The following is a 25,170-nucleotide window of genomic DNA, read 5'->3' as shown; positions in this document are numbered from 1 at the left end:
TATTTAAAAATATTTCTCTGCTCGCTTTTTTTTCTTTTTCTGTGCTCTTTTCTTGTCCAGACTAGCGATTGGTTGTGCGCGAAACATGAACTGACTACCGCGATAGTTGTTGTATGTATCGCGAGAGTTATTGATGCGCGTGTTTGTGGAATTTGCGCGAGGCCGACGTGTCGAAGGCGGTGCTTTTCCATGACTCGGACGAGTATCCCAGGCGGGCTTTCTTTAAATTTTTTGAAACGTTAAGTTCTATTTACATAATAGTAACGATTGTATTTTAAAAAGCACTGAAATAGATTCTCAAATATTACATTCAGTAAAAAACGAGGGTCTGCGCCCCCTCAAGCAAAGAGGCCATCATGAAGCTGACGGACAATGTGCTGCGGAGCTTCAGGGTTGCAAAGGTTTTCCGGGAAAATTCAGACAAAATCAATTGTTTTGATTTCAGCTCAAACGGCGAAACCATCATTTCTAGCAGCGACGACGACTCCCTAGTTTTATACGACTGCCAGGAGGGAAAGTAAGACATACATGAAATGAATTTAAATCGACTGATTTTGCCGCACTGCATGTTATTACGGTAGGCCGACCTATGTGCTGTAGTTAACATCTGTTCCGCTAGTTGTAGTGAGGCCTACTGCGTAATGCACAATCCTCGGGCTCGAGTTCAGAAGCTAGTAGAGTTTGAGAGGATTTATGTCTGGCTTGGTAGATCGGTAACAAAACTTGTATTTCATCTAATTTTCACACAAGCGTGTTAGGTGTATTATTGTGTCCGTAGTCGACATAAACAACAAAACAAAAAAACGTGTTAGTCCAGATATTTGTGGCAATTGTTACCCGCTTATTAAGATTGTCCGATTGAGGGGTTGGGTTAAATGCGGAAGACACATTTCGGTTGAATGCATTCAGTTGCGCAACTGACTAGGAATCCCCTTTCACTGCCCCTTTTTCATACCTTTATGTTATGGGGATTTTAAGATGTACAGTGGCTTTACTAGAAGTTTCTGTGCCAGCAATCTAATGTTGTTATTTTGTTTCTTTCTCCATCCTGTGCTGGTCCAGACCCAAGCGGACCCTCTATAGTAAGAAGTATGGAGTGGATCTGATTAGATACACACATGCAGCCAACACTGTGGTCTACAGCTCCAACAAAATTGATGGTATGTTAGTGTGAAGAGGAGATTTGTAATCAGGCTCTTTAAATAAGCAGTTGTCCATGTAATTATTGTCTTGCGTCTTTTAGGAGTTACTTATTGTGTTCATGCTGAAGATTGTTCTCATGGATTTCCCGACAGCCTGACCGTGTTGACCTCCGCCTGAGGCGCTCGGCCAAGCTCACCCTGGTCTGAGGTAGTTGTTTGTACAGTTTGAGGGTCTGTGATTCTGCCCAATACAGGAGCTAACTGTACAAGCCACTGCCTTGCCTAGGGTGGAGCCCACTCATCCAACCTGCCCAGTGCCCATTGCCTCCAGGATCGGTAGCTCTACTTGCTCTTTAGTGGTGTGGTGATTAATTGAAATGCCATGCTGTCTTGTCTTCTGCCCATAACTGTTGTGATCATTGCAGACACTATTCGGTACCTCTCCCTCCATGACAACAAGTACATCCGGTACTTTCCTGGACACAACAAAAGGTGAGGACTGAAGCAGAGAGACCCAATGGGCTGAGGGATAGTTTAGGCTGCATTACTGTACTATTACTTAACTATTGTTTGTATAACCATTTATTTTTTATATATAAATATCAGGTGTTAATTTCATCATGGTAGATGTTTCTGTACCTTTAACTTGAATGTTGTTTCAGAGTGACGTCTCTCTCCATGTCCCCTGTGGATGACACGTTTATCTCAGGATCTTTAGACAAGACAATCCGGCTATGGGATCTGCGGTCTCCAAACTGCCAGGTTGGTTCCCTTCTCTAATTCTCCTTGACATTGCAGATCAATTTACTCTAGATAGACTCTAATTGTGCTGGATTAAATGTGCCTTTCCTCTCTCTTTCTCTCCATCACACTACCAGGGCCTGATGCACCTACAGGGGAAGCCAGTTTGCTCATTTGATCCGGAGGGTCTGATCTTTGCTGCTGGCGTGAACTCTGAGATGGTCAAACTGTACGACCTGCGGTCCTTTGACAAGGTTAGTCATTTCAGGACTATGACTATTTGGAGTTTTTAGGAAAGGATGTATGATGTGGTACAGATGGTGGCGTATTCTCTGTTCTGTGTGTTCTATTTCTGTGTGTTTGTGTTGGTTGTTTGTATTTAAAGCTTCGGGTTGGGGGCCAGTGGTAGATGGCTGTCTTCAGAGCGTTTTTGTTTCGTTTGCTTCTCAATAGGGTCCTTTTGCTACCTTCAAGCTACAGTACGACCGTACGTGTGAGTGGACAGGACTCAAGTTCAGCAACGATGGGAAGCTCATCCTTGTCTCAACCAATGGGGGTGCTCTCCGCCTCCTCGACGCCTTCAAGGGAGCTGTGATGCATTCGTTTGGGGTATGAGATCATACACATTTATAGACACTTAAAATCACGACGGACATTGTTGGATACTCTTGATATAGATTTAACACCAACGGCAAGTTGTACGAGACGTAAATGTTTATTAGTAAATGGATATTGTCATGCAATACAAGAGAGATGACCAGCCTATATTTATTGAAGCTCTCCTCTGTCCTGTAGGGCTACAACAACAGCAAAGCTGTGACGCTGGAGGCCTCCTTCACTCCTGATTCTCAGTTCATTATGATTGGTAAGTCCACACAGACTGGGTAGGTGAGGTGACAGGCTCTATGTTCTGTAAAGTAAGACGGGACAGTTCCAATTGTCTTCCCATTCTACCACAGTATTGTTTGTTAGTAGTTATTTGAAACTGCAAATTAAACCTAACCTAAAAACAGTCTAGTTCTGCTCCCTCTGGTTTTTCTGTGGTCTGACGGTTGGTTGTTTCTCAGGCTCTGAGGATGGGAAGGTCCATGTTTGGAATGCAGAGAGTGGGATGAAGGTGGCTGTTCTGGATGGGAAGCACACGGGTCCCGTCACCTGCCTTCAATTCAACCCCAAATTCATGACTTTTGCTAGTGCTTGTTCAAACATGGTAAGATTACTTGGGTTGAATGCACACCAATTTCACATATAGTACATGAATGCTCAGTAAGTCTGTTTTGTCCTCTGCAGGCATTCTGGCTGCCCACCATTGACGATTGATTGAGAGAGAAACGCTCTGAGTGGGTCACTGATGGAGGCCACAGGCGAAGTGAGATCCCATTTAAAACCAGCAGGTGTCAGCACATCCAGCTCTAGGACAATTTTTCTATGGCGTGTGTGGTAAATCAAGTTGATTGTAAATATGTAGGACTTCAGGTATATAAATGGTCTGATTTTCTGTTTTTTTATACGTGTAACATTAAATATGTTTTCATTTTCTAACAAGTGTCTGTCTGTGTGTGAATGAATGGTGAAATGTGTGTCCGTTCATGTTCCTAAACAGAGGTTCTACCTTAATCTCACGTGGAAAGATTGTGCGTGTAAACTGAGACAATCTGTTGGGACTGAATGGGATGCATAGGATTTGAGCAGCAGTAGTTCTTCATAACATTTTTATGTTTGGGTTTTTCGTCACTGGTTATTTGGACAAATCATGATTTCACAGGTGTTATCATCTTCTGAAGGGGATGGAACATTCGGCCCATTACTTGCAGAGAGGGGGTGGAGCGCCTTGGTTCAGTTCCGCTCCTCGTTCTAGAATTTCATGAATCCCTTAACATGTATGGACCCAGAACTTAATTGAGCAGCTGACCAATTCCGTGAGACTTTAGTTCTGGGTTAACCAAGATTACTTCTACCTATACACTGTCAGTGAACAACACATCATTAGCACAGTTGGTGATATAATGTACTAGCACAGTACATTCCTAATGGTAAGTGAAAGGAGATACTGTACCTAGTCAATTGCGCTAAAGGTGCAGGGGGCTGCCTCATCGGTGCCCGGCGAGCAGTTGTTGGGCGTTAACTGTCTTGCTCAAGGGTAAAACAGCAGATTTTTCTACCTTGCCGGCTTGGAGATTTGAACCGGTGACTTTTATGTTATTCACCCAATACTCTTAACCGCTAGGCTACCTGGAGTGAAGTGTGTATGTCTGTAGACTCTTATCAACTGATGGGTTAATATCTACAGGAGGGTGTGCTCAGCTGGTGAAGTGTTGTGTATGAATGCTTTACCTCTGGCACAATCTGCCCTTTGGGTAAACAATCTAAGGTTCACATATTATTCAATAGCCCCTCCCTCCATACCTGCACAAACACTCAAAGGGCGGTGCACATTACTGAAGTTATGGAAGTATGACAAAGCAAGCAGGGACATGGGAATGATTAACCCACCAAGTCATAAAAGTCTACTGAAAGCCCCTGAAGTAAGGCCACTGGGCCAAAGATGAGATAAAAGTATCCATGTGCCCACAGAGAAACTCAACCTTTCTTGTGGTGATTATTTTTTTTTAAACACAAGATTTACATTAGACTGCATTATCACTGTCTTCTTGGAAAGGAGCATGTCTACCTTTGAACAATGTCAATTGGCGATGCTCTGAAAGCTGCGGTTTGACGTCACAGATGTGGAAATTGACTATAGCTGTTTGCTGCAACAAACTAGAAAGAGGTCTTGTAAAGTGGGAAATTAAAATGTACAATTAACGCGTGCTTGGGATGCTTAATTTTCTAACTGCATCTACTAGTAATGGTATTATGAGACGTTTCAGGGAATTGGAATGTAGGGTTCTTGAAATGGTTTCTAACTGCAGGCCAGTTTTTCAGAACATTGAATTAAAATTGTGTTCTAGTATTGTTCTAATTACTGTGTCCCCACTTAGATTTTTCTCAACTACTTGTGGTGAGAACACAGTGCACTACAACCAAGTTCTTTTCACAAAAAGATAATGTATATTCTTCATTATTGAACTATCTAATTACTTCAATTCCACTTTTTTTTTAACAAGCCATGAAATACATGATCTCAATGTTCCTAATAAAAAAATATACTGTTACCAAAATGTTTTGTACAGTGGGTTCTATTACAACAATGCTCTTATATACTTTGGTTTGATTTTGACAGTCCACACAAAAGAAACTGTCATTCAAAAACAAAATCCTTCCTGGCCCATTCAAGAGACGTGCGTGAGTAGAAGAGGATGTACAAAATATTATGAAAACCTGCTCTTTCCATGACATAGACTGACCAGGTGAAAGCTATGATCCCTTATTGATGTCACCTGTTAAATCCATGTCAATCAGTGTAGATGAAGGGAAGGAGACCGGTTTAAAAAACCATTTTTAAGCCTTGAGACAATTGAGACATGGATTGTGTATGTGTGCCATTGAGGGTGATTGGGCAAGAAAATATTTAAGTGCCTTTGTACGAGGTTAGGTGCCAGCCGCACCGGTTTGAGTCTCAAGAACTGCAATGCTGCTGGGTTTTTCATGCTTAACAGTTTTCCATGTGTATCAAGAATGGTCCACCACCCAAAGGACATCTAGCCGACTTCACACAACTGTGGGAAGCATTGGAGCCAACATTGGCCAGCATCCCTGTGGAACGCTTTCGACACCTTGTAGAGTCCATGCCCCCACAAATTGAGGCTGTTGTGAGGGCAAAAGGGAGTGCAACTAAATATTAGGAAGGTGTTCCTAATGTTTTTTACATTCAGTATATAGTTCAATCCAAACTGTCTAACGATACTCATGACAAAACCTGACTGTTGATTGCACCTCATGAGTCTGACAACACCTGTATCAGAAACTCACATAAGTTTCACTTTCACAGTTAAACATAACATAATTAAATGCAAGGGGGCTTTTTATTTTCTGATAATCCATTCAGTGTAGCTTTTCAGTAGAACACACACTTTGACGTCTTCTATAAAAGGTGACCAAAAAAAACAGTAACTAGTTACATGCATAAAACCACTGTGGAGAGTTCATGCAGGTGTCTCAGGAGAGACTAACACTCAAATGGCCGGAACACATTGTGACGTTCATAGGTCCATCCATGAGCTGAGGTGTCCAGAAGAAAGACAGTCATAACGTTTCCAATTGATGAACAGGATTTCACTCAACACATGATCATTTTGATCTGGTTTAAACAATTTTAAAAAACTGGATCCTGGACATACAGTAGCAAATAAACTGGGATAGCATGCTGTTAATATTCATGGGATTCTTTTATGATCTGAATTCCTTTCGGTATTGGACAACCACGCACCAGGGAATGGCCTGCCGCAGCTGAACTTAGCACAGCTGTTTATGTCACAGGGGTCATATTCATTGATTTGACCAAGGCCTTTGGTCTAGTTGGTATCTCATTCTCTTAAATAAACTGAACATACTTGGGTTGGCCCAAAGGCTTTGGAAATGGTTTTCTAGGTAATAATAGAAATCAGTGTTACAAAAGGAGGGCATTAAGTTCAATCACCGGGAAATATAATTAACGGGTGTGCCGTTAGATTCAATGGACCATTGTTATTCTTCATTGTTGTTAACTGTGCATTAGCACAAATGTACCCTTGTGACAGTGTGCCATAAACATACCATACATGTCTACCAAAGACATATCTTTGTCGGTCTTTGTCATGGGAATCCTCAGTCCTCCAACCACTTCTCTCCAGTGCACCAAATCACATTTAAATATAGTTGAAAACCCTTTAACAGAAATGTCACTGGGTCAGGGGCTCAGGTGAGTGTGATTATAAGGTTTTCGTGTCACTTTTTCGTCTCTCAAGCAGACCATGGTGGGGTGGGGGTGGGGAGGCAGACACCCAAGGCTGGACAGTCAGTGGCAGCTAAATTTGGGAGAGAGGGGATCAGGTTCCCTCTCTGAACGCACATGATCCTGCCCCAGTTACTCGAGCTGTGTCCCCCTCTCAAACTGTCCCACTCACTCAAAGACCTCATACACTCACGCAGCGATTTCAGACACTTAGACCAGTGTTTCGTCACCCAGGCTTTATCAGCGCTTTTATTGCCACAGGTTATCCCATTGTGTCTCTCTTTGTCTGGGCTGAATCTCCACCGTCCGCTCTGGGACTTGGCTTGGCTCTACCGTCTCTGTCTCTCAACCCCTCCCCCCTACAGCACCCGGAGGGTGGGACAGACTTCTTGCTGACCCACAATGTTTCTGGTTCTTGTTGTGACGCCGGAACTAAGGGAGTTCTTGGCCAGAGCAAGGGGTGGAGCTGTCCGCCTCATCCAGGTGCGGATCCAGGACGGTGAGTAACCCAGGGGACAGTGGTTGGGTCAGGAGGCAGGGGCGGGAGGGAGGGATCTTGGCAGGACAGGAGGGATCTTGGCAGGACAGGTGGGATCTTGGTCAGGCAGAGTTGACATAAGATTTATATTAAATTGATAACTTTAATTATTTCACCTATTATGTGATTCAATTGTTCTAACTGTGTGTTTGTATTAGGATGTGTGTATTTGTGAAGGTGTGTGTGAGAGTTAACCCAAAAATCGAATCAAATTTTATTTGTCACATGCGCCGAATACAACAGGTGTAGACTTTACCGTGAAAGGCTTACTTACAGGCCCTTTCCAATGATGCAGAGTTAAAAATAGTAACTCAATAAAATACACAAGAATGAAGCTATATACAGGAAGTACCATATCACTGTGCAGGGGTACAAGGTATTTGAGGTAGATATGTACATGAAGGCAGGGTAAAGTGACTAGGCATCAGGATAGATAATAATAACAGTAAAAGAAAGAACAGCAGCCGTGTTGGTATGCGTGTGTGCGCGCGCATGTAGTGTGTGTGTGTGTGTGAGTTTGTGTGAGAGTGTCAGTGTAGTGTGTGCGAGTGTATAGTATTGTGAGTGTGCATAGGTAGGGTCAATACAGATAGACGGGTAACCATTTGATTAACAATATAGCTGTCTAATGGCTTTGGGGTAGAAGCTGTCTCGGAACCTTCTGGTCCGACAGATGATGCTCTGGTACTGTATGCCAGATGGTAGCAGAGTGAACAGTCTTGGGCTTGGGTGGCTGAAGGCTTTGTCCATTTTTTAGGCCTTCCTCTGACACCGCCTGGTATGTTGTTTGTTGTTCTGCTGTTCAGTCCCTTGATTGTGTGTATGATGCTAATGGAGATGTCATTGAGTTGAACAAAAAACAAACATTTCACAATGTGTTGGGTAACTGAGGCCACATGTGTTTGGTCAGATGATGCATTCAGTCTGATGAAAGGGATTGCAAGAGAGACTGACAGATTTACTCAACTTTGTAATGGTTGGCATGTTGTCAAGGTTTATATGATCCAGTTGAGATATGAAGTTACATTGAACTCTAATTCGGAAGGGTTATGGAAAATATGGACTCACTGTCTAATGATGCCCATGACAAAACCTGTTGATTGCACCTCAGCACCTGAGGTGCAATCAATGAATATAACATTCATTAGTCATCATGATTTGTTTTCCAATAAGAATTACCACATAGTTAGTGCAGCTGTTCATTAGCTGTGTGAAAGGCATTCACTCTATGTGCCAGACTGTGCATGTGTGAAACAGACCATGAGGCAACAGGACATTTCATGATGTACATCTGGGATGTTTACATCTTGTTTGGGACATCTTGTCTGGGCCTACTGACACTCTATCTGGGCCATTTGTCATATTGTAGTAATCTGAGACTTTCTGACTGATATGGATGTGGTGTCTGGCTCTTTTTTGGGGTTTTTCTGAGTAGTTTAAGGGCTGTGTCTAGACTCTGATGTCTGGGCCTGTTTCCAGGAAGCCTATGGGCCAACAGTCAGGCAAGTATTTTTTATTTATTTTTATTTCACCTTTAAAACCCGTCATTGTAAATAAGAATTTGTTCTTAACTGACTTGCTTCATATAAAGGTGAAATAAAAAGAAATAAAAAATAAGTGTGTGCCGCCCTATGGTACTCCCAATCACGACCAGATGTGATACAGCCTGGAATTGAACCAGAGACTGTAGTGATGCCTCTTGCACTGAGATACAGTGCCTTAGACCGCTGCGCCACTCTGGAGCCCAGTATGCAAGAGGGGTACAGTGACACTGTCTTAAAAGCTTTTCTGGACTGTTTTTTATATCCTGTTTGAGGTCTCCTGTCTGTCTGCTGCTTTTTGGGGCTGTTACTGGGATATTTGTCTTTTTGGGGCTGTCACTGGGCTATTGGGATTTTTAGGGCTGTCACTGGGCTATTGGGCTTTTTGGGGCTGTCACTGGGCTATTGGTCTTTTTGGGGCTGTCACTGGGCTATTGGTCTTTTTGGGGATGTTACTGGGCTATTGGGATTTTTGGGGCTGTCACTGGGCTATTAGGCTCGTTGGGGCTGTCACTGGGCTATTGGGCTTTTTGGGGCTGTCACTGGGCTATTGGTCTTTTTGGGGCTGTCACTGGGCTATTGGGCTTTTTGGGGCTGTCACTGGGCTATTGGGCTTTTTGGGGCTGTCACTGGGCTATTGGTCTTTTTGGGGCTGTCACTGGGCTATTGGTCTTTTTGGGGCTGTCACTGGGCTATTGGGCTTTTTGGGGCTGTCACTGGGCTATTGGGCTTTTTGGGGATGTTACTGGGCTATTGGTCTTTTTGGGGATGTTACTGGGCTATTGGGATTTTTGGGGCTGTCACTGGGCTATTAGGCTCGTTGGGGCTGTCACTGGGCTATTGGTCTTTTTGGGGCTGTCACTGGGCTATTGGGCTCTTTGGGGCTGTCACTGAGCTATTGGGCTTTTTGGGGCTGTCACTGGGCTATTGGGCTCTTTGGGGCTGTCACTGAGCTAATCGGCTGATAGGCATACATGGAGTGGTACCATGTTGTATCCCGGTGTTCACTCATGTTTTCATGCCAATGTTGAAAGAGAATATCTTACATTGTCGTCACCCTGTGCGCTGGCTATGTATGTCATTTGTGTTTCTGTTATCTCATTGACTAGTTTCATAGGTCACATGATCTCTCAGTAGTCTGGTATCCTTAGCAGTGTTGTGTTCGAGACCACCTAAAGCGAGACCGATTCAAGACCAAGACCAGAGCAAATCAAGTCCGAATCAAGACCAAGACCGGAGGGGGCCAAGACCGAGTCAAGACCAAGACCGGAGGGGACCGAGACCGAGTCAAGACCAAGATGGGGCCAATTCAAGACCATGATTGTAATTTAGTCAAATCATCACCATAATAAGAGTAAAAAATGTCCAGTATTTATGTGTTCACATTTCAGAACAACGTATGGATTCTTCAAAAAAATGCATGCCGAGGGAAAATTACTAACCCAAACATAGTAGGGAACAATGGGCCTTCTGCGCCTTCAGAGAAGGGCTATCACGGAACTCAAACCGGCCGCGCGCGTGCGCCATTGTGCACAATGGTGCCTACATTTATTTTGTCCCCCCACATCAAACGCGATCACGACATTGGACAGGTCGAAAAGCATTAAACATTTATGGCAATTTAGCTAGCTAGCTTGCACTTGCTAGCTAATTTGTCCTATTTAGCTAGCTTGCTGTTACTAGCTAATTTGTCCTGGGATATAAACATTTAGTTGTTATTTTACCTGAAATGCACAAGGTCCTCTACTCCGCCAATTAATCCACACATAAAACGGTCAACCGAATCGTTTCTAGTCATCTCTCCTCCTTCCAGGCTTTTTCTTCTCGACTTTATATTGCGATTGGCAACTTTCATAAATTAGGTGCATTACCACCACCGACCTCGTTCGTCTTTCAGTCACCCACGTGGGTATAACCAATGAGGAAATGGCACGTGGGTACCTGCTTCTATAAACCAATGAGGAGATGGGAGAGGCAGCACTTGCAGCGCGATCTGCATCACAAATAGAACTGACTTCTATTTTAGCCCTTGGCAACGCAGACGTTCGTTGACTCGAGCAAGCAGTATGGGTGCAATAATTGAATTATATAGATTTCTAAATGTATTTTATACACACGTGACGCGAGCGGTGTAGTCAGCCTGTAAGGTTTAAAAAAATATATATTATTAGATTATTATTTTCAATGGTGTTCTGATTTAATTTCTTCCATTTGTGCTTGGAAAGGAAACAGTAACACTGAAGAGAAAAAAATATCCAGTCAGGATTTTTCTTTGCTTGTCTCTGGGGAGATAAATCTAGTTAGCTAAGTCAGCCATTGGCTAGGCCATCAGAAGCTACAGTAGATAAAGGTATCTTTATCTACTGTGGGTATTAGGGCAACATTTTGGAGTGACAGTGGAATCAACCAATCACATTTTGACTTAATGTGTGGGACCGTTTTTACAAAAATGTATGCAAACTTCTAACATTCTTGAAGGCCAACAGGTCACTGCGCAATAGCGAGCAGTAGTTTTCCCACAGTCTAGCTAGCTAGCTTTTGTTGTCGGCTAGTTTGCAGCGGCTGCAGCAGGTGTTATCAAAGAGGATGTTGTTGCTAATTTGTTAGCTTCACCCTTTTCAAGAATAACTTTCAACAAGAAGTTAAGTTTCAAATGATTATCATCTGGTGAGTGGAACTGTGGGTTTGTTTTGCAGCGCGCTTGCTGTTGTTAGCCATCTCTTTGAAAATAACTTGTGTGTGAAACATTGTTGCATTTAAAGTGAAACTGACAGCATTTTAGCAACATGAATCTGATTAAAATATGTTCATATACACCCCCAGGAAGAATGTGACAAAATCTGAACAAACAACCACTTAAATGGTCATTTTCATAAATTCTTAGAATGTTTGGGAATTACGTATACTAAGGCATTTGTGAAAATTCTATAGCAATATAGAGTGGGAAAGTGCCCGTGCGTTTGGACAACTAATAGACACTGCAGTAAATAAAACCGAATATAAACATGTCTTGCCATCATTTAGGCTTGCCATCATTTACATTGAACTGAACTGTGTGTTCACAGGTAGTTGCAACAGCATGGCTTTAGATCATTAGAACGCATTCACCAAAAGCCACAAAATACACCTGAATGGATTTCTGCAAATATATAAACATCTTACATTTGGGAACTTTACAGTCCTATTGATCAAACAACCATGAAAAGGTAGGCTCTCTCTGCCTCAGTTATGCACATCAACAACAACATCAGCAAGATGAGCTCAAATCTAACGAAGGAACATTAGATAAACCCTCTCAAACTTTTTCAGCTAGTTGGCTGTCAAAATTGCACTGATAAACGATGGGGAACTGTAGCCTCCTCATCTTTCTGCAACTTGCCTGCCAATACATGCTTGTCCCAACCAAGCACCCAAGCTAACTGGCTAAAGTTGGCTAGTTTGCTAGCTAGCTACATCCACACACAAATGAGAGAACAGCTCACTCTGACTATTTTACTCGTTGTAGCAGAGCTGGTTAGGCTGTTTACATGTTATCTGGAGCGTTCTTGACTAACTATTACCTTTTTTGCCTATGTTTACTGACACTGGTCATATTCAGTGGGTGTTGCGCATTCGTAAATTCATCAGTATTTTTGTACTCTGGCACACTCAGACAAGAGTGCTCTGATATCGAAGTAGCTAGCCAGAGTGGTAGATAGCCAGAGTGAATTTGCGAACGCAAGAGATATGCTAACTGGATAACAGTAGCTCAAGTTCTTGCTAGCTAACCAAATGACATCTGCATCTCTAGCTGTGTATAGCCACCGAAAAACTACATGAGGGGAAAAAGTCAGTCACTCTCCCACTCCTCCAATGGCATGACATGACATCCTCCTAGCAGCTAGCTTGCTAGCTAGCCAGCTATCTAGCTAATGTTAGGCTCCGTGTTTTTAGCTTGCTACATAAATAGATACGCTAGCCTATTAGCTACGTTATGACTGACTTGTGATCATTTCCCTTGCTAGTTTGACTGTATTGACATTCCCATCCTTAGTTACATTCGTCGGTTTTTGTTCAGAATATTGAGTCATTGAAGCTTAACCAGTGCATCCTGAATGGAGGCAGCAAACAATGTACCAGGCCATCTGTGATTTCCAACTGATAGCAATATTTTTTGGACTACCAAGAAATGTATAGGTGAATTATATTAATCATGCATTGAACTGCATCCATCTATTCTGCCAACAATGCCTTAGTGTACGTCATGGAACGTTGAGACAAATAGAACCTATTTTTAAAACCTTTGAAAGGTTTTGTAGCATTAACTGGGAATTAGATTATTATTTTTTTTTTACAGATGTTTTGATTGTCTGTTTGTTTCATATCTTGTTTCAGATTGGGTGGGCCTATCAGGGCCCGGCTCCCCGTAGTCCACCCAGGCCCATCCATGTATGTACTGTCTACGCCCCTGATGCAAACAGCACATGATGACAATTGCGCATCACAAATAGCCTAACCAACACTTCAGAATAATCTTTTTCAATACCTGGTTTGCATACCCATTGTTTCCTTAGTTAGCATTTACTGGTAGATATCATAAATTGAAACGTCTTTCCTACCCTACCGGCTACTGATGTCATTCTTCTGTGAGCTGCTTCATGCCAAAACCAGCTGAGAGCTGCATGCTCTTGCTGCCTGCAGATGATATTCTGCTGAAACTAGGCTACAGTGTGTGTCGCGCATGTGAATATATTTCACATACATTGCGATTTTTTTTTTTTTTGCGATTGTGTAGGCTACTTTGTGCATGATTTCTCTACTGTACTACATCATTGATAAGTCGTATACCTCTACTCAGTGGTTATTTTAGCATGTAAATCTTGGTAGGGCAAACGCAAAAATAAATGTTTTAGATGCATGCCGGCAAAGCAACAACACTAAACAATAGATTCATTGCACTATAATGGTGACAAACGGTGGCCACAAACTGTTTGGGCCTACACATAAAGCTGTCCCAACAGCAGAGTCTCAACAGCAGTCTCAATAATTTACCACTGCTACACCTGGATATCAGCGGAGCCTTGTCTGACAGCGAAACAGTTCATTCAACTTCATTTATTGCATTTAAAAAAACATAGCTGACATGGCTGACTTGCAAATGTGGTTTCTACCGACAATTGAGATGTACAAACTATGGCATAAGGGGACGACAAGTGGATAAGAGGCCATCCGTAATTTTGATTAAGACATTAATAAGCGAGCTAGGATGGACTTGGTCAATTTAACTATATGTTAAATTGTATGTAACTTTAGTCTTTCACTAAACGTTTTACTAAGAAAATGCTATGTTTTCATCTTTCATCTGAGGCACTTTTATATACCAGGAGAAGAGGTTTTCCACACTTATTTTCCCAGACCACTGTGTGTGTATAAGACACTAAAGGCATTAGTAGACCCTTAACCCCAGGCTTGGACCACACAGCCACTCCACTGAATAGCAGGCTAGTGATTGCTTTGCAATGCTTGCAGTTAGCCACTGATTCCTTCCAAACCACTCATTGTTGATTTTGCGATTTCAAACTTGTTGTGTAATGTTTATGTCCAATGGCCAATGAGCACTGATATGTTGTATTATTAATTTCTCTTCATTATTTATCTTCATATGACAAGGATTGAAAAGGATTTGCCAGTAGATTGTCAACTTGATTCATGATGATGACTGCTAGCTTGCTAGATAAGATTATGAAAATATGATGTTGACATGATCAGTCCAATCAAATCACGGTTGATATAACGTGATTTGACGTCATTTTATCTGTGGCCAATGACCTTGAGCCTTCTTGGATGGAGACTTCTAATGTAACTCAAGCCCCTAGGGGGCTTGAATTTTTTAGCTCTACCGTAGATTTTGCGGTGAATTAGTATCCCCATGAGTGACAGAACACTGAGCCAATCACGGCACAACTAGAGAACATCACCAACCCCTACCCTCTGTATTTTCCGCTGGCTGCCCCACCCCCACAGAAAGCACTGAGCTAGGCTGAAACACCTGCATTTTGGAGCTGCCTTACTCAAGAAAGCAAAACAAATACCAAGTTTGTATGTGGCTTTATTAGCTCAATTATTCTTAATTTTTTTTATATTGTTTGCAAACTGATATGTGACACGTATTAATGCCAAAATAACATGCAAAACAAGTGGGTCTCTGCTCCGAATGATGGGTTGCCACTCCTCTACTACACTACTTTGATAAACACCAGTAGGGATTAAGAAGTGCCCATTGAAAACAAATTGGGTATACAGCGTATACCTGCCTATACCCTCCACTACACCACTGGCCCTTTGGGTTTTGCAACAAGTGCATTCTCCTACAACCGTATTACGGTTGCTGTCCTTTCAGAATCACCAACTGTTAGGAATTTTGTTAATAAATAATTAAAACAATTTCTAGCTTTAGATAAAACTATAACTAATTGAACTCTGCACGCCTGGTGAAAAGAGATTTGTGTTGTGGGTTATAAAATAAGCAGAAAAGGTCGTTAAACTATGGTCGAACTGACCCAACTTAGCCCTGAGGTGTTTAGATAAGGCTGTGGGTAACTTTTTAGGTCTTCCATTATCTTGAGTTGTCTGCTAAAGTGGTAATAAATTATAGTGAGCCTTCAGGAGAATAGATTATATTGTGTGTCATGTGTGTGCGCTGGGAAGTTGGAATGAACTTTTGAACCTATTTTATATAGGCCAGGACGAGGAGATTTATTCTGTAAACTATGACGTCATATCTTGTATATAAACTGTTGGTTATGATCAAATGGTAGCGTGCTCCGAGAATAAATACTATTATCTAATTTTAATAAGACTGTATCCTGTCTATTTTATGTTAATATCCTGTCTATTTTATGTTAATAAGTATCTTACAAATTCTTTTAAATACACAGATTGATTTTAATTAATGAGTACATTAGAGGAATTATTTAATTCCACTAACACCAACCTGTCACAAACTGAAGGCCTATAGGTTCACCACTTCGCAAACATGTCTGTAATAGATGAATCTTTCAATAAGTGTATATATTTGGCCTGGCGAAGCAGTTTTATGAGCTGACTGAATGGAAGATGATCATTTAGTTTTTTTCTCCGCTGGTTTCAGGAAGACATGATGTGTCCTCACTGTCCGAGACCGATTTAAGACCAAGTACAAATGTATCCGACACTGAGACAAGCCCGAGACACCCAATATGTGGTCTCGAGACTGGACTCGAGATCTCGAGTCCTACAACACTGATCCTTAGTAGCTGGTCACTCAATACTATCCTCAGACAACTCTCAGCAATATGACAAAATATGTGTGTGTGTGTGTGGGGGGGGGGGGGGGGGGGGGGGTTTGGTTCTACAATCTAAAATCCCCAAAAGTCCGTACAAGGATAGTAAAACAAGGAAAATTCTACCTCATGGGGACATTTCCCACGCCCCCATGAGGACAAAGGGTATTTTTAGTTTAGGGTTAAAATAAGGGTTTAGGGTTTGGGTCAGGGGTTAGGGAAACTAGGATTTTGAATGGAAATACATTTTAGGTCCCCATGAGGATAGAAGAACAAAACGTGCGTGTGTGTGACTGGCTGATGGAAAGTATGTGTCTGTGCTGATAGTTGGAATGTGTTGGGGCTCAGAATAGCAACTGCAGTGATAGATGGTCAAGAAATCCCCCTGCACCCCTCAAGGACATTGGACTTTTGGTCTATGTGTGTATGCAGGTTTAAGAATGGGCACGTGTGCACTTGCCTTCATGTTTCGATCATCTGTTTGTGGTTGGATGTTGTTACGTTATTCTTTGCGAGTGTATGTGTGCATTCTTGTCTGTGACCTCATTTGATAGTCCTAGCAATTAGTGAAAGATTTCTAGTAAATACCACCAACGCATCACATTTTAAACACAGAAGCTCCTCTGTCGTTGTGCATGCCAAACTAAGTGACCCTGGATCATTTCATGACACTCTTTTCAGATATAAACATTATTGAGAGGATTTGCTAAAACTGCCATCAAGGACAGGACTGCAAGGCTACTGTCAATCAGTGACAGTTTCAACTCAATGGCTGGTCTCCATACACCAGTGAGATTAATACAGTAGATCATGAAACCTGATGAATAGTTAATTGAGGTGTTGAGGCTAATTTAAGCAAAGTGTTGACAAAAAGCACGAGAGGGGTTGAAAGATGAGCCCCAGAAGAATGCATGAAGTGAAAGAGATGAAGGGTGTGTGTGTGTGTGTGTGTGTGTGTGTGTGTGTGTGTGTGTGTGTGTGTGTGTGTGTGTGTGTGTGTGTGTGTGTGTGTGTGTGTGTGTGTGTGTGTGTGTGTGTGTGTGTGTGTGTGTGTGTGTGTGTGTGTGTGTGTACGTGTGTACGTGTGTATGTGTGTATGTGTACGTGTGTATGTGTACGTGTGTGTGTGTACGTGTGTATGTGTACGTGTGTGTGTGTGTATGTACGTGTGTGTAGCTGAATAATAAAGGTTGAAGCATGGGTCAAGGTGTGTAATGAGGTGTGCTCTGTTTTTTCAGAACAGCTGGTGCTTGGGGCATTCAGAGAGCCGACACAGAGCTGGGACCAGGACTATGACCACTTCCTACTTCCTCTGCTGGACGACCAGGAGCCTTGCTACATCCTGTACCGCCTCGACTCCCAGAATGCCCAGGGATACGAGTGGATCTTCATCTCCTGGTCTCCTGACCAATCTCCAGTACGTGCACGTTGCACGTGTGCAACACACATACTCTCATGTTCACAGCAAACACATTTCACGGATCCATGTCTCATTCACCCATTGATGTCCACTGCAGGTGAGACAGAAGATGCTGTACGCTGCCACCCGTGCCACAGTGAAGAAAGAGTTTGGTGGTGGTCATGTGAAGGATGAGATGTTTGGCACAGTGGAGGTACAGTAGAAGCCATTTGAAACCCCTTTGACGTCCTCTTGGTTATTCTGTCTCACGTGACTAATGATGAGGCTAGAACTGTTGGCTCTCAGCATTCCCTAAATGACTGACCTCTTATTTGCTCTCTCTAGGAGGACATCTGTCTCGAGGGCTACCAGCGTCACGTGTCCTCCAGCTCCGGCCCTGCCCCACTCACAGCTGCTGAACAGGAGCTGCGGAGAATCAAAATCAACGAGGTGAGGGGACAAGCATCGCCTACAGTGATGTCGTCAACTCCACAGCTTATTGCAGTCACAGTGTATGTGTACAGTATTCACCCAATGTCTCCGTTTCTAACGATTTGTTGTCGTTACTTTTCTAGGGAAGGGTTAAGCAGGTGAGTTATTATGACATGCATGCTTGTGTCTGTGTGACCATGTGTGTTTTCACAAACTGAGGACAGAACGGTGAATTCCCCCATTAGTTAAGATTAAGAGGCTCACACATTCCCCTTAAATAATGACCATGCTTTTTACAGTCACCCTGCATGATTGGCAACTGGGATACATAAAACTGGTAATCCTAGTATACTAAATACCACCACCACAAATAATGGAATGTATCAACTTTAACAATTTAGAAAATGATTGTAAACCAAATTCAAGGCTAACATTATTTGAGGGGAATTAATAACTCTAGCCTCCTCTTTGGGGAGAGAGAGAGAGAGAGAGAGAGGGAGGGAGAGAGAGAGGGGGGAAATGGAGAGAGAGGGGGGGGGAGAGAGAGAGTGAGAGGAAGGGAGAGAGAGGGGGGGAGAGAGAGAGAAGAGAGAGAGAGAGAGAGAGAGAGAGAGAGAGAGAGAGAGAGAGAGAGAGAGAGAGAGAGAGAGAGAGAGAGAGAGAGAGAGAGAGAGAGAGAGAGAGAGAGAGGGGGGGGGGGGAGAGAGAGGGAGAGAGAGGGGGAGAGAGAGAGAGAGAGAGAGAGAGAGAGAGAGAGAGAGAGAGAGAGAGAGAGAGAGAGAGAGAGAGAGAGGGGGAGGGGGAGAGAGAGAGAGAGAGAGAGAGAGAGAGAGAGAGAGAGAGAGAGAGAGAGAGAGAGAGAGAGAGAGAGAGAGAGAGAGGGAGAGGGGGAGGGGGAGAGAGAGAGCCTTACACATCCATGTGTTGTGTAGGTATGTGAACACTACCGTCTTTTATTCTGTGTCTGACCTTGGTCACCCTGCATTTTCATTCAAGCAATTACATTTTACATTTACATTTAAGCAATGACGTGGGTGTCTCATTTAGTGTGTATGCTGCCCCCTGCAGGTGAAAACGGAGACCAGTGTGGAGAGTAAGCACCAAACACTGCAGGGCCTTGCTTTCCCACTGCAGGAGGAAGCCAAACAGGCTCTACAACAACTCGCACAGAAAGGCATCAACTACATACAGCTGGTGAGCCATATAGAAATGCCATTAGCCAACCAAATACAAATTATTGATATCTCTAGTGGCTACATTCTCACCATGACTGACCAATGTATTCTGACCCAAAGCACACTGACTGAGCCATACACAGTCATCTCAGTGTTAGCTGTGTAATATTTGTGTGTTGCAGAAGTTGGACACAGAGAAAGAGACTATAGAGCTGGTCCATTCCGACCCGACAGAGACCCGTGAGCTGCCTTGCAGGGTTCCCACGGATACGCCCAGATATCACTTCTTCCTTTATAAACACTCTCATGAAGGGGACTACCTGGAATCTGTTGGTCAGTCTGTTATCGATCATTCCTCTCTCTCTCTCTGTCTCTCTGTCTCTGTCTCTCTCTCTCTGTCTCTGTCTCTCTCTCTCTCTCTTCAATTACATAAACATAAAATGGTGCACTATTATAATGTCATGTAATTAATAGTCCACAGGGTGTCACAGCATCTAAAGGTTTGTGTGGGGGATGAGACCAACGTAAATAACTCAGAATTCCCAAGAAGACAATAAAATGCCTTTGCATAGAGTAATTCAGAGTTCACCCTGTCCAGATACAAGTAACCACAGAGATCATACATCCATATAGATAGCATCAGAGTTATCCTCAGAGGACAAGTTTCACATAGATACCAAACATGGATACTATAGTATTGTTCTATCACACATTCAATAGTCAGTCCTCTGGAGACTGTAACAGAGTGATACATTTTGGCCCCTCAGAGGGGGAAGGGCTGACTAGTCCTTGGGCATTGTCCTTTGTGCTTTCCTTGTCCTGGACCATTTGACATGCAACAACTCCAGGTGACAGAGAGCACATCAATGAGGGCCAATCCTACAGCTGGTCCAATCTCCTATTAGAATGCAAAAATATATCTCGGTTGTTCCATGTCATTTCTGCAAGCCATGACACCCACCATCTCAGATTGTTCTGAAATCGTTTCTGTAGTTAGAAACGGATATGATTAGCATTACTGCAACATTATTTTGTTGAAATATAGTTTGTTCTTTGAGAAATTAAGGTAATTGATTGCACCCAAATTGGCAATTTTAATTCATAAGATTCATATCATATTCAATAAATATAGTACCTAACATCCGATTTGGACCCAACTTTTTTCTAGCAATGAGTTAGACATGAGGAATCCAAAGATGTGGTCAAAAGCCACCCATAGACCCACCACACCCCAAGACAATCCCACCCCAACAATTAAACTCACATCCCTTTTTCAAGACCCTGTCTTTCAAAGATAATTCGTAAAAATCCCAAATAACTTCGCAGATCTTCATTGTAAAGGGTTTAAACACTGTTTCCTGTTTCCAATGCTCGTTCAATGAACCATAAACAATTCATGAACATGCACCTGTAGAACGGTCGTTAAGACACTAACAGCTTACAGACGTTAGGCGATTGAGGTCCCAGTTATGAAAACTTAAGACACTAAAGAGGCCTTTCTTCTGACTCTGAAAAACACCAAAACAAAGATGCCCAGGGTCCCTGCTCATCTGCGTGAACGTGCCTTAGGCAGGCTGCAAGGAGGCATGAGGACTGCAGATGTGGCCAGGGCAATAAATTGCAATGTCCATACTGTGAGACGCCTGAGACAGGACGGACAGCTGATCGTCCTCACAGTGGCAGACCACGTGTAACAACACCTGCACAGGATCGGTACATCCGAACATCACACCTGCGGGACAGGTACAGGATGGCAACAATAACTGCCCGAGTTACACCAGGAACGCACAATCCCTCCATCAGTGCTCAGACTGTCCGCAATAGGCTGAGAGAGGCTGGACTGAGGGTTTGTAGGCCTGTTGTAAGGCAAGTCCTCACCAGATATCACCGGCAACAACGTCGCCTATGGGCACAAACCCACCGTCGCTGGACCAGACAGGACTGGCAAAAGATGCTCTTCACTGACAAGTCGCGGTATTGTCTCACCAGGGGTGATGGTCGGATTCGCGTTTATCGTCGAAGGAATGAGCATTATACCGAGGCCTGTAGTCTGGAACGGGATCGATTTGGAGGTGGAGGGTCTGTCATGGTCTGGGGCGGCGTGTCACAGCATCATCGGACTGAGCTTGTTGTCATTGCAGGCAATCTCAACGCTGTGCGTTACAGGGAAGACATCCTCCTCCCTCATGTGGTACCCTTCCTGCAGGCTCATCTTGATATGACCCTCCAGCATAACAATGCCACCAGCCATACTGCTCATTCTGTGCATGATTTCCTGCAAGACAGGAATGTCAGTGTTCTGCCATGGCCAGCGAAGAGCCCGGATCTCAATCCCATTGAGCACGTCTGGGACCTGTTGGATTGGAGGGTGAGGGCTAGGGCTAGGGCAATTCCCCCCATAAATGTCCAGGAACTTGCAGGTGCATGAGGAGGAGATGCACTGCAGTACTTATGCAGCTGGTGGCCACACCAGATACTGACTGTTACTTTTGATTTAGATTCCCCCTTTGTTCAGGGACACATTATTCCATTTCTGTTAGTCACATGTCTGTGGAACTTGTTCAGTTTATGTCTCAGTTGTTGAATTTTGTTATGTTCAGACAAATATTTACACATGTTAAGTTTGCTGAAAATAAACGCAGTTGACAGTGAGAGGACGTTTCTTTTTTTGCTGAGTTTAGTATATAGTATCAGTTCTATATGTCTGACAAGTAGTATGCAGCTGCGGCTTGGAGTACTGTTTTTCCATCCTATGTAATGTATTCTCAGTGAATTTTGTCATGCTTTTTTTCCCTGTTTAGAGAAATTAGACATTGAAGTTGTTAGGTGTATGTTCCATCGTACATCCTGATATTACCAGGTTCTGACCACTAGGTGGTGCTGTTCCTGCAATTAGGTATTAAAGGGATAGTTCACCCAAATTACAAAATGACATATTGGGTTCCTTACCCTGTAAGCAGTCTATAGACAAGGTATGACAGCAACCCATGTTTTTGGTTTTGTTTACCTTGTGTGAATGTCCTTGTCTATCAGTGTATCAGTCTTTTGCTTTGTGTTTTTTGTGGATCCCAGGGAGAGTAGCTGCAAAAGCTAATGGGGATCCAAACTTTTTAGTATTCGTGGCACAAATCCAATGCAAGTGAATGGTATCAATAATAGCATTTTTGCGCTTCATGTCCAAACAATCTATAAGTAACATCATTGAGTTACTTTAGGATGATTTGGAAATGTGTGAAAAAAATTACATATGTGACATCTTGCATTGAATTTGTGATACAAATTACTAAAAAATGTAGCATTTGAAACCAGGGTTTAGAACCCAAATAATTTTCCTATCATTTCGTTCTAAGCAGAACAATTGGGTGTCAACTCTGTTTCTTGTGCTTGGGTGGAAGGACCCATCTTTTCTTTGCCTTCTTTCTCTTCCTCTCAGTGTTCATCTACTCCATGCCAGGGTACAGCTGTAGCATTAAGGAGCGGATGCTGTACTCCAGTTGTAAGAGTCGACTGCTGGATGAGGTGGAGAAGGATTACCATCTGGAGGTGGCCAAGAAGGTAATCAGCTGAAATGCACATATTGTACACACAACAGGGTCTTTGTGTTCTTACAATACTGCTCTGTGTCTGTGTGGAAGTGTGCATTTACTCTGTGTTATTATGTCTGTTTACAGATGGAGATTGACAGTGGGGGTGAGTTGACAGAGGAGTTCCTGTATGATGAGGTCCATCCTAAGCAGCAGGCCTTCAAGCAGGCCTTCGCCAAGCCTCGTGGCCCAGCAGGGAAGAGAGGCAACAAACGTCTCATCAAGGGCCCAGCGACTAGGGAGAGCAGGCCGGAAAGCTAGAGAGAGGGACAGAGCTTGGTCGTCTCGGCAGCCCTTCCCTGAATCCTCCTCCTGTTGCCACGTCCTCTGGCAGCTTGTTTGGCCACGAAGAAGGAAAAGGAGAAGAACATGGAGGGATTTCTGTCATTTTTATTTCCCCCTGCCTTTGCTTGTGTTTTAACAATGTGTCAATAATGTACGTGCTCTTCATGAACATCAGCTATAGCAGTGGCTCCCAAACTGTGGGGGAGCGAAAGGTCAGCATGGGGAAGAAGAGGGGTCGTCAGGGGGAACTCACTCCGGCTTTCAACTTACTCCAAACTTACTGTGCAATTTCGATATTGGCATCAGCAGTTTGCAGACCTTTCAGATGATATACTGTATACCTTGTTAGAAGTGCTTAGATCAACTAGGCCATGTCAGCAAACGTTTTTTTTATCTAGGTTTTTTCTAGCCCGTTGATTTTGTTGTAATGTTTTGAATCACTCAACTGTCACATGAACACACATAAGAAATGGCAGAATGTGTAGAATTGCAGGGAATTTGTTTTAAAATGGTAACATTTTCTCTGCACCCCATAACAAAATGTATAGAATTATGGGAAATAAGCTTTAAACCTACAAAATTTCATGAACATTGCTTGTGCCCATAGAAATAGATGTGGCTTGCTTGCGCGTGGGGAAGGGGGGGGGGGGTGTTCCCCAGTAAAAAAGTTTGGAAAACCCTAAACTATAGGATAAAACTAAGGATTTCACTTGATTTTTCTCAATATCTTTCCGTGTCACTCTTAAACACAACATCCTACACATACACACAGATGGATAGACAGATGGACTGACAGATGGACTGACAGAAATTAAAGACCAGTGGGTGGTCTTACAGATACCGCAGCCAAGTTTCTCTATTGCTAATGTCACATACAGGAGAAGCCTGTCTCTCTAATGTATTGTCCATACCTTGCCTGTTGCCACTAAATGTTTTGTATCAAACACGTTTTTATAAACAGATGATACTAATGAGAGGAATTCCAAATAAAATATAGTTTTTTTTCTGTATATTGTGTCATAAAAAAACACAGCACAAATTGCATGGGCCCGACGATGCATTATAGCCTCTTGTTGCATCTACGGCCACGCAGAGGGGACAGGGAGGACACGTCTCTAGCAGTGTTCCCACAAGACTATTGCAGGCCGCAGCACTAGTCCGGCCTGTTGAGGCAGCGAATGGCCATCCTTTAACATAAGCACAGGCGAACAACATGTGCAGGCAGTCATGCATAATTACCACAGAGCAGATTCCCTGTTATTATGAATTCCTTCTTAATTGAATTAGCAAGTAGCCTATTAGTAGGAAATGAAAATGAAAAGACCTGCTGATAGCCTCTGTTTATACATTTACACTAGGTCAAGTTTAGTAAAGGCAACAAACATCTATATATCACATGATGACATATTGACCGATTACACATGGCACGTACGTCAGTGTTGGTTGTTAACATTACATCCTTGTTCTTCACTGGTCCTGGGGACACGCATTTCCAGTTCAGTTCTAACACACCTGATTCAATTAGTAAGCCTTAGGTAAGACCAGGCAGGAAGAAAAACTCAATGACCGTTTACAACAGTTTGTTTCAAAGCTTACTCTACCGAACAAATAACCAACCAAATCACTGTGGCAAATGAATGTCAGGGCAAACCTAAAATGAAATTTGTTTTTTGTTTTTGTTCTTGTATTTCCAGCAGACGATGGGCACCTTTTTGGAACTCAGTCGAGGTCTCAACTTGCTGTTGAGAGTTAAAATAATAGAATACACAAGGTGCCATTTCAAAATCTGGTTGTGCATCAGGTCCGGCTGTGGGTATGCAGACCCACGAGCCACTGTGGCCCCTCGTGATGAGTTCATATTTCTTGTGGCCCCCACCTCCATCAATGTTGCCCATCCCTGATCTACACTGAACAAAAATAGAAACACATGTTCAGTGTTAGTCCCATGTTTCATGAGCTGAAATAAAATATCCCAGAAATTTGTTTACATCCCTGTTAGTGAGAATTTCTCCTTTGCCAAGATAATCCATCCACCTGACAGGTGTGGCATATCAAGAAGCTGATTAAACAGCATGATCATTACACAGGTGCACCTTGTGCTGGGGACAATAAAAGGCCACTCTAAAATGTGCAGTTTTTTGTCACACAACACAATGCCA

At 43.0% G+C, this 25,170-nt stretch overlaps 2 protein-coding genes across 4 annotated transcripts in view; both read left to right on the top strand.

Annotated features, from left to right (window-relative positions):
* LOC139535505 (T-cell leukemia translocation-altered gene protein homolog) overlaps window positions 1–1,160 on the top strand; it is a 28,349-nt gene extending 27,189 nt beyond the window's left edge. Inside the window, exon 3 of the mRNA XM_071334960.1 lies at window positions 1,063–1,160. Within this exon, the coding sequence (XP_071191061.1) occupies window position 1,063 (1 nt within the window). The 3' untranslated portion in view covers window positions 1,064–1,160. The remainder of the gene's footprint in view (window positions 1–1,062) is intronic.
* Window positions 22–24,021, top strand: LOC139535503 (WD repeat-containing protein 82). 3 transcript variants are annotated; one of them, XM_071334956.1, is made up of 16 exons: window positions 22–517; window positions 1,063–1,160; window positions 1,568–1,634; window positions 1,805–1,904; window positions 2,021–2,137; window positions 2,337–2,492; window positions 2,679–2,748; window positions 2,951–3,093; window positions 17,380–17,553; window positions 17,654–17,749; window positions 17,881–17,985; window positions 18,111–18,125; window positions 19,036–19,161; window positions 19,325–19,475; window positions 22,576–22,697; window positions 22,814–23,987. In XM_071334956.1, exons 1-16 carry the CDS (start codon window positions 357–359, stop codon window positions 22,985–22,987), a joined length of 1,875 nt encoding a protein of 624 aa, XP_071191057.1. In that variant the 5' UTR covers window positions 22–356; the 3' UTR covers window positions 22,988–23,987. The 3 variants fall into 3 exon arrangements, with proteins under 3 accessions (XP_071191057.1, XP_071191056.1, XP_071191054.1); XM_071334955.1 differs by lacking the exons at window positions 17,380–17,553; window positions 17,654–17,749; window positions 17,881–17,985; ... (3 more) ...; window positions 22,576–22,697; window positions 22,814–23,987 and adding an exon at window positions 3,174–3,422 and having other exon boundaries at window positions 76–517; XM_071334953.1 differs by lacking the exons at window positions 22–517; window positions 1,063–1,160; window positions 1,568–1,634; ... (3 more) ...; window positions 2,679–2,748; window positions 2,951–3,093 and adding an exon at window positions 6,876–7,255 and having other exon boundaries at window positions 17,375–17,553; window positions 22,814–24,021.
* The last annotated feature ends 1,149 nt before the right edge of the window (window positions 24,022–25,170 follow it).

The sequence above is a fragment of the Salvelinus alpinus genome, chromosome 12, assembly GCF_045679555.1.
Source record: "Salvelinus alpinus chromosome 12, SLU_Salpinus.1, whole genome shotgun sequence".
Lineage (NCBI taxonomy): Eukaryota > Metazoa > Chordata > Actinopteri > Salmoniformes > Salmonidae > Salvelinus > Salvelinus alpinus.
This window is presented reverse-complemented; position numbering and strand designations above follow the sequence as displayed.

Excerpts from the sequence above, each read along its gene's own strand:
- LOC139535503 (XM_071334956.1), top strand. The coding sequence starts at position 357 with ATGAAGCTGACGGACAATGTGCTGCGGAGCTTCAGGGTTGCAAAGGTT. Across the intron at positions 17,554-17,653 it reads GGTCTCCTGACCAATCTCCA|GTGAGACAGAAGATGCTGTA; the intron begins GTACGTGCACGT and ends TGTCCACTGCAG. Across the intron at positions 19,162-19,324 it reads GCATCAACTACATACAGCTG|AAGTTGGACACAGAGAAAGA; the intron begins GTGAGCCATATA and ends TGTGTGTTGCAG.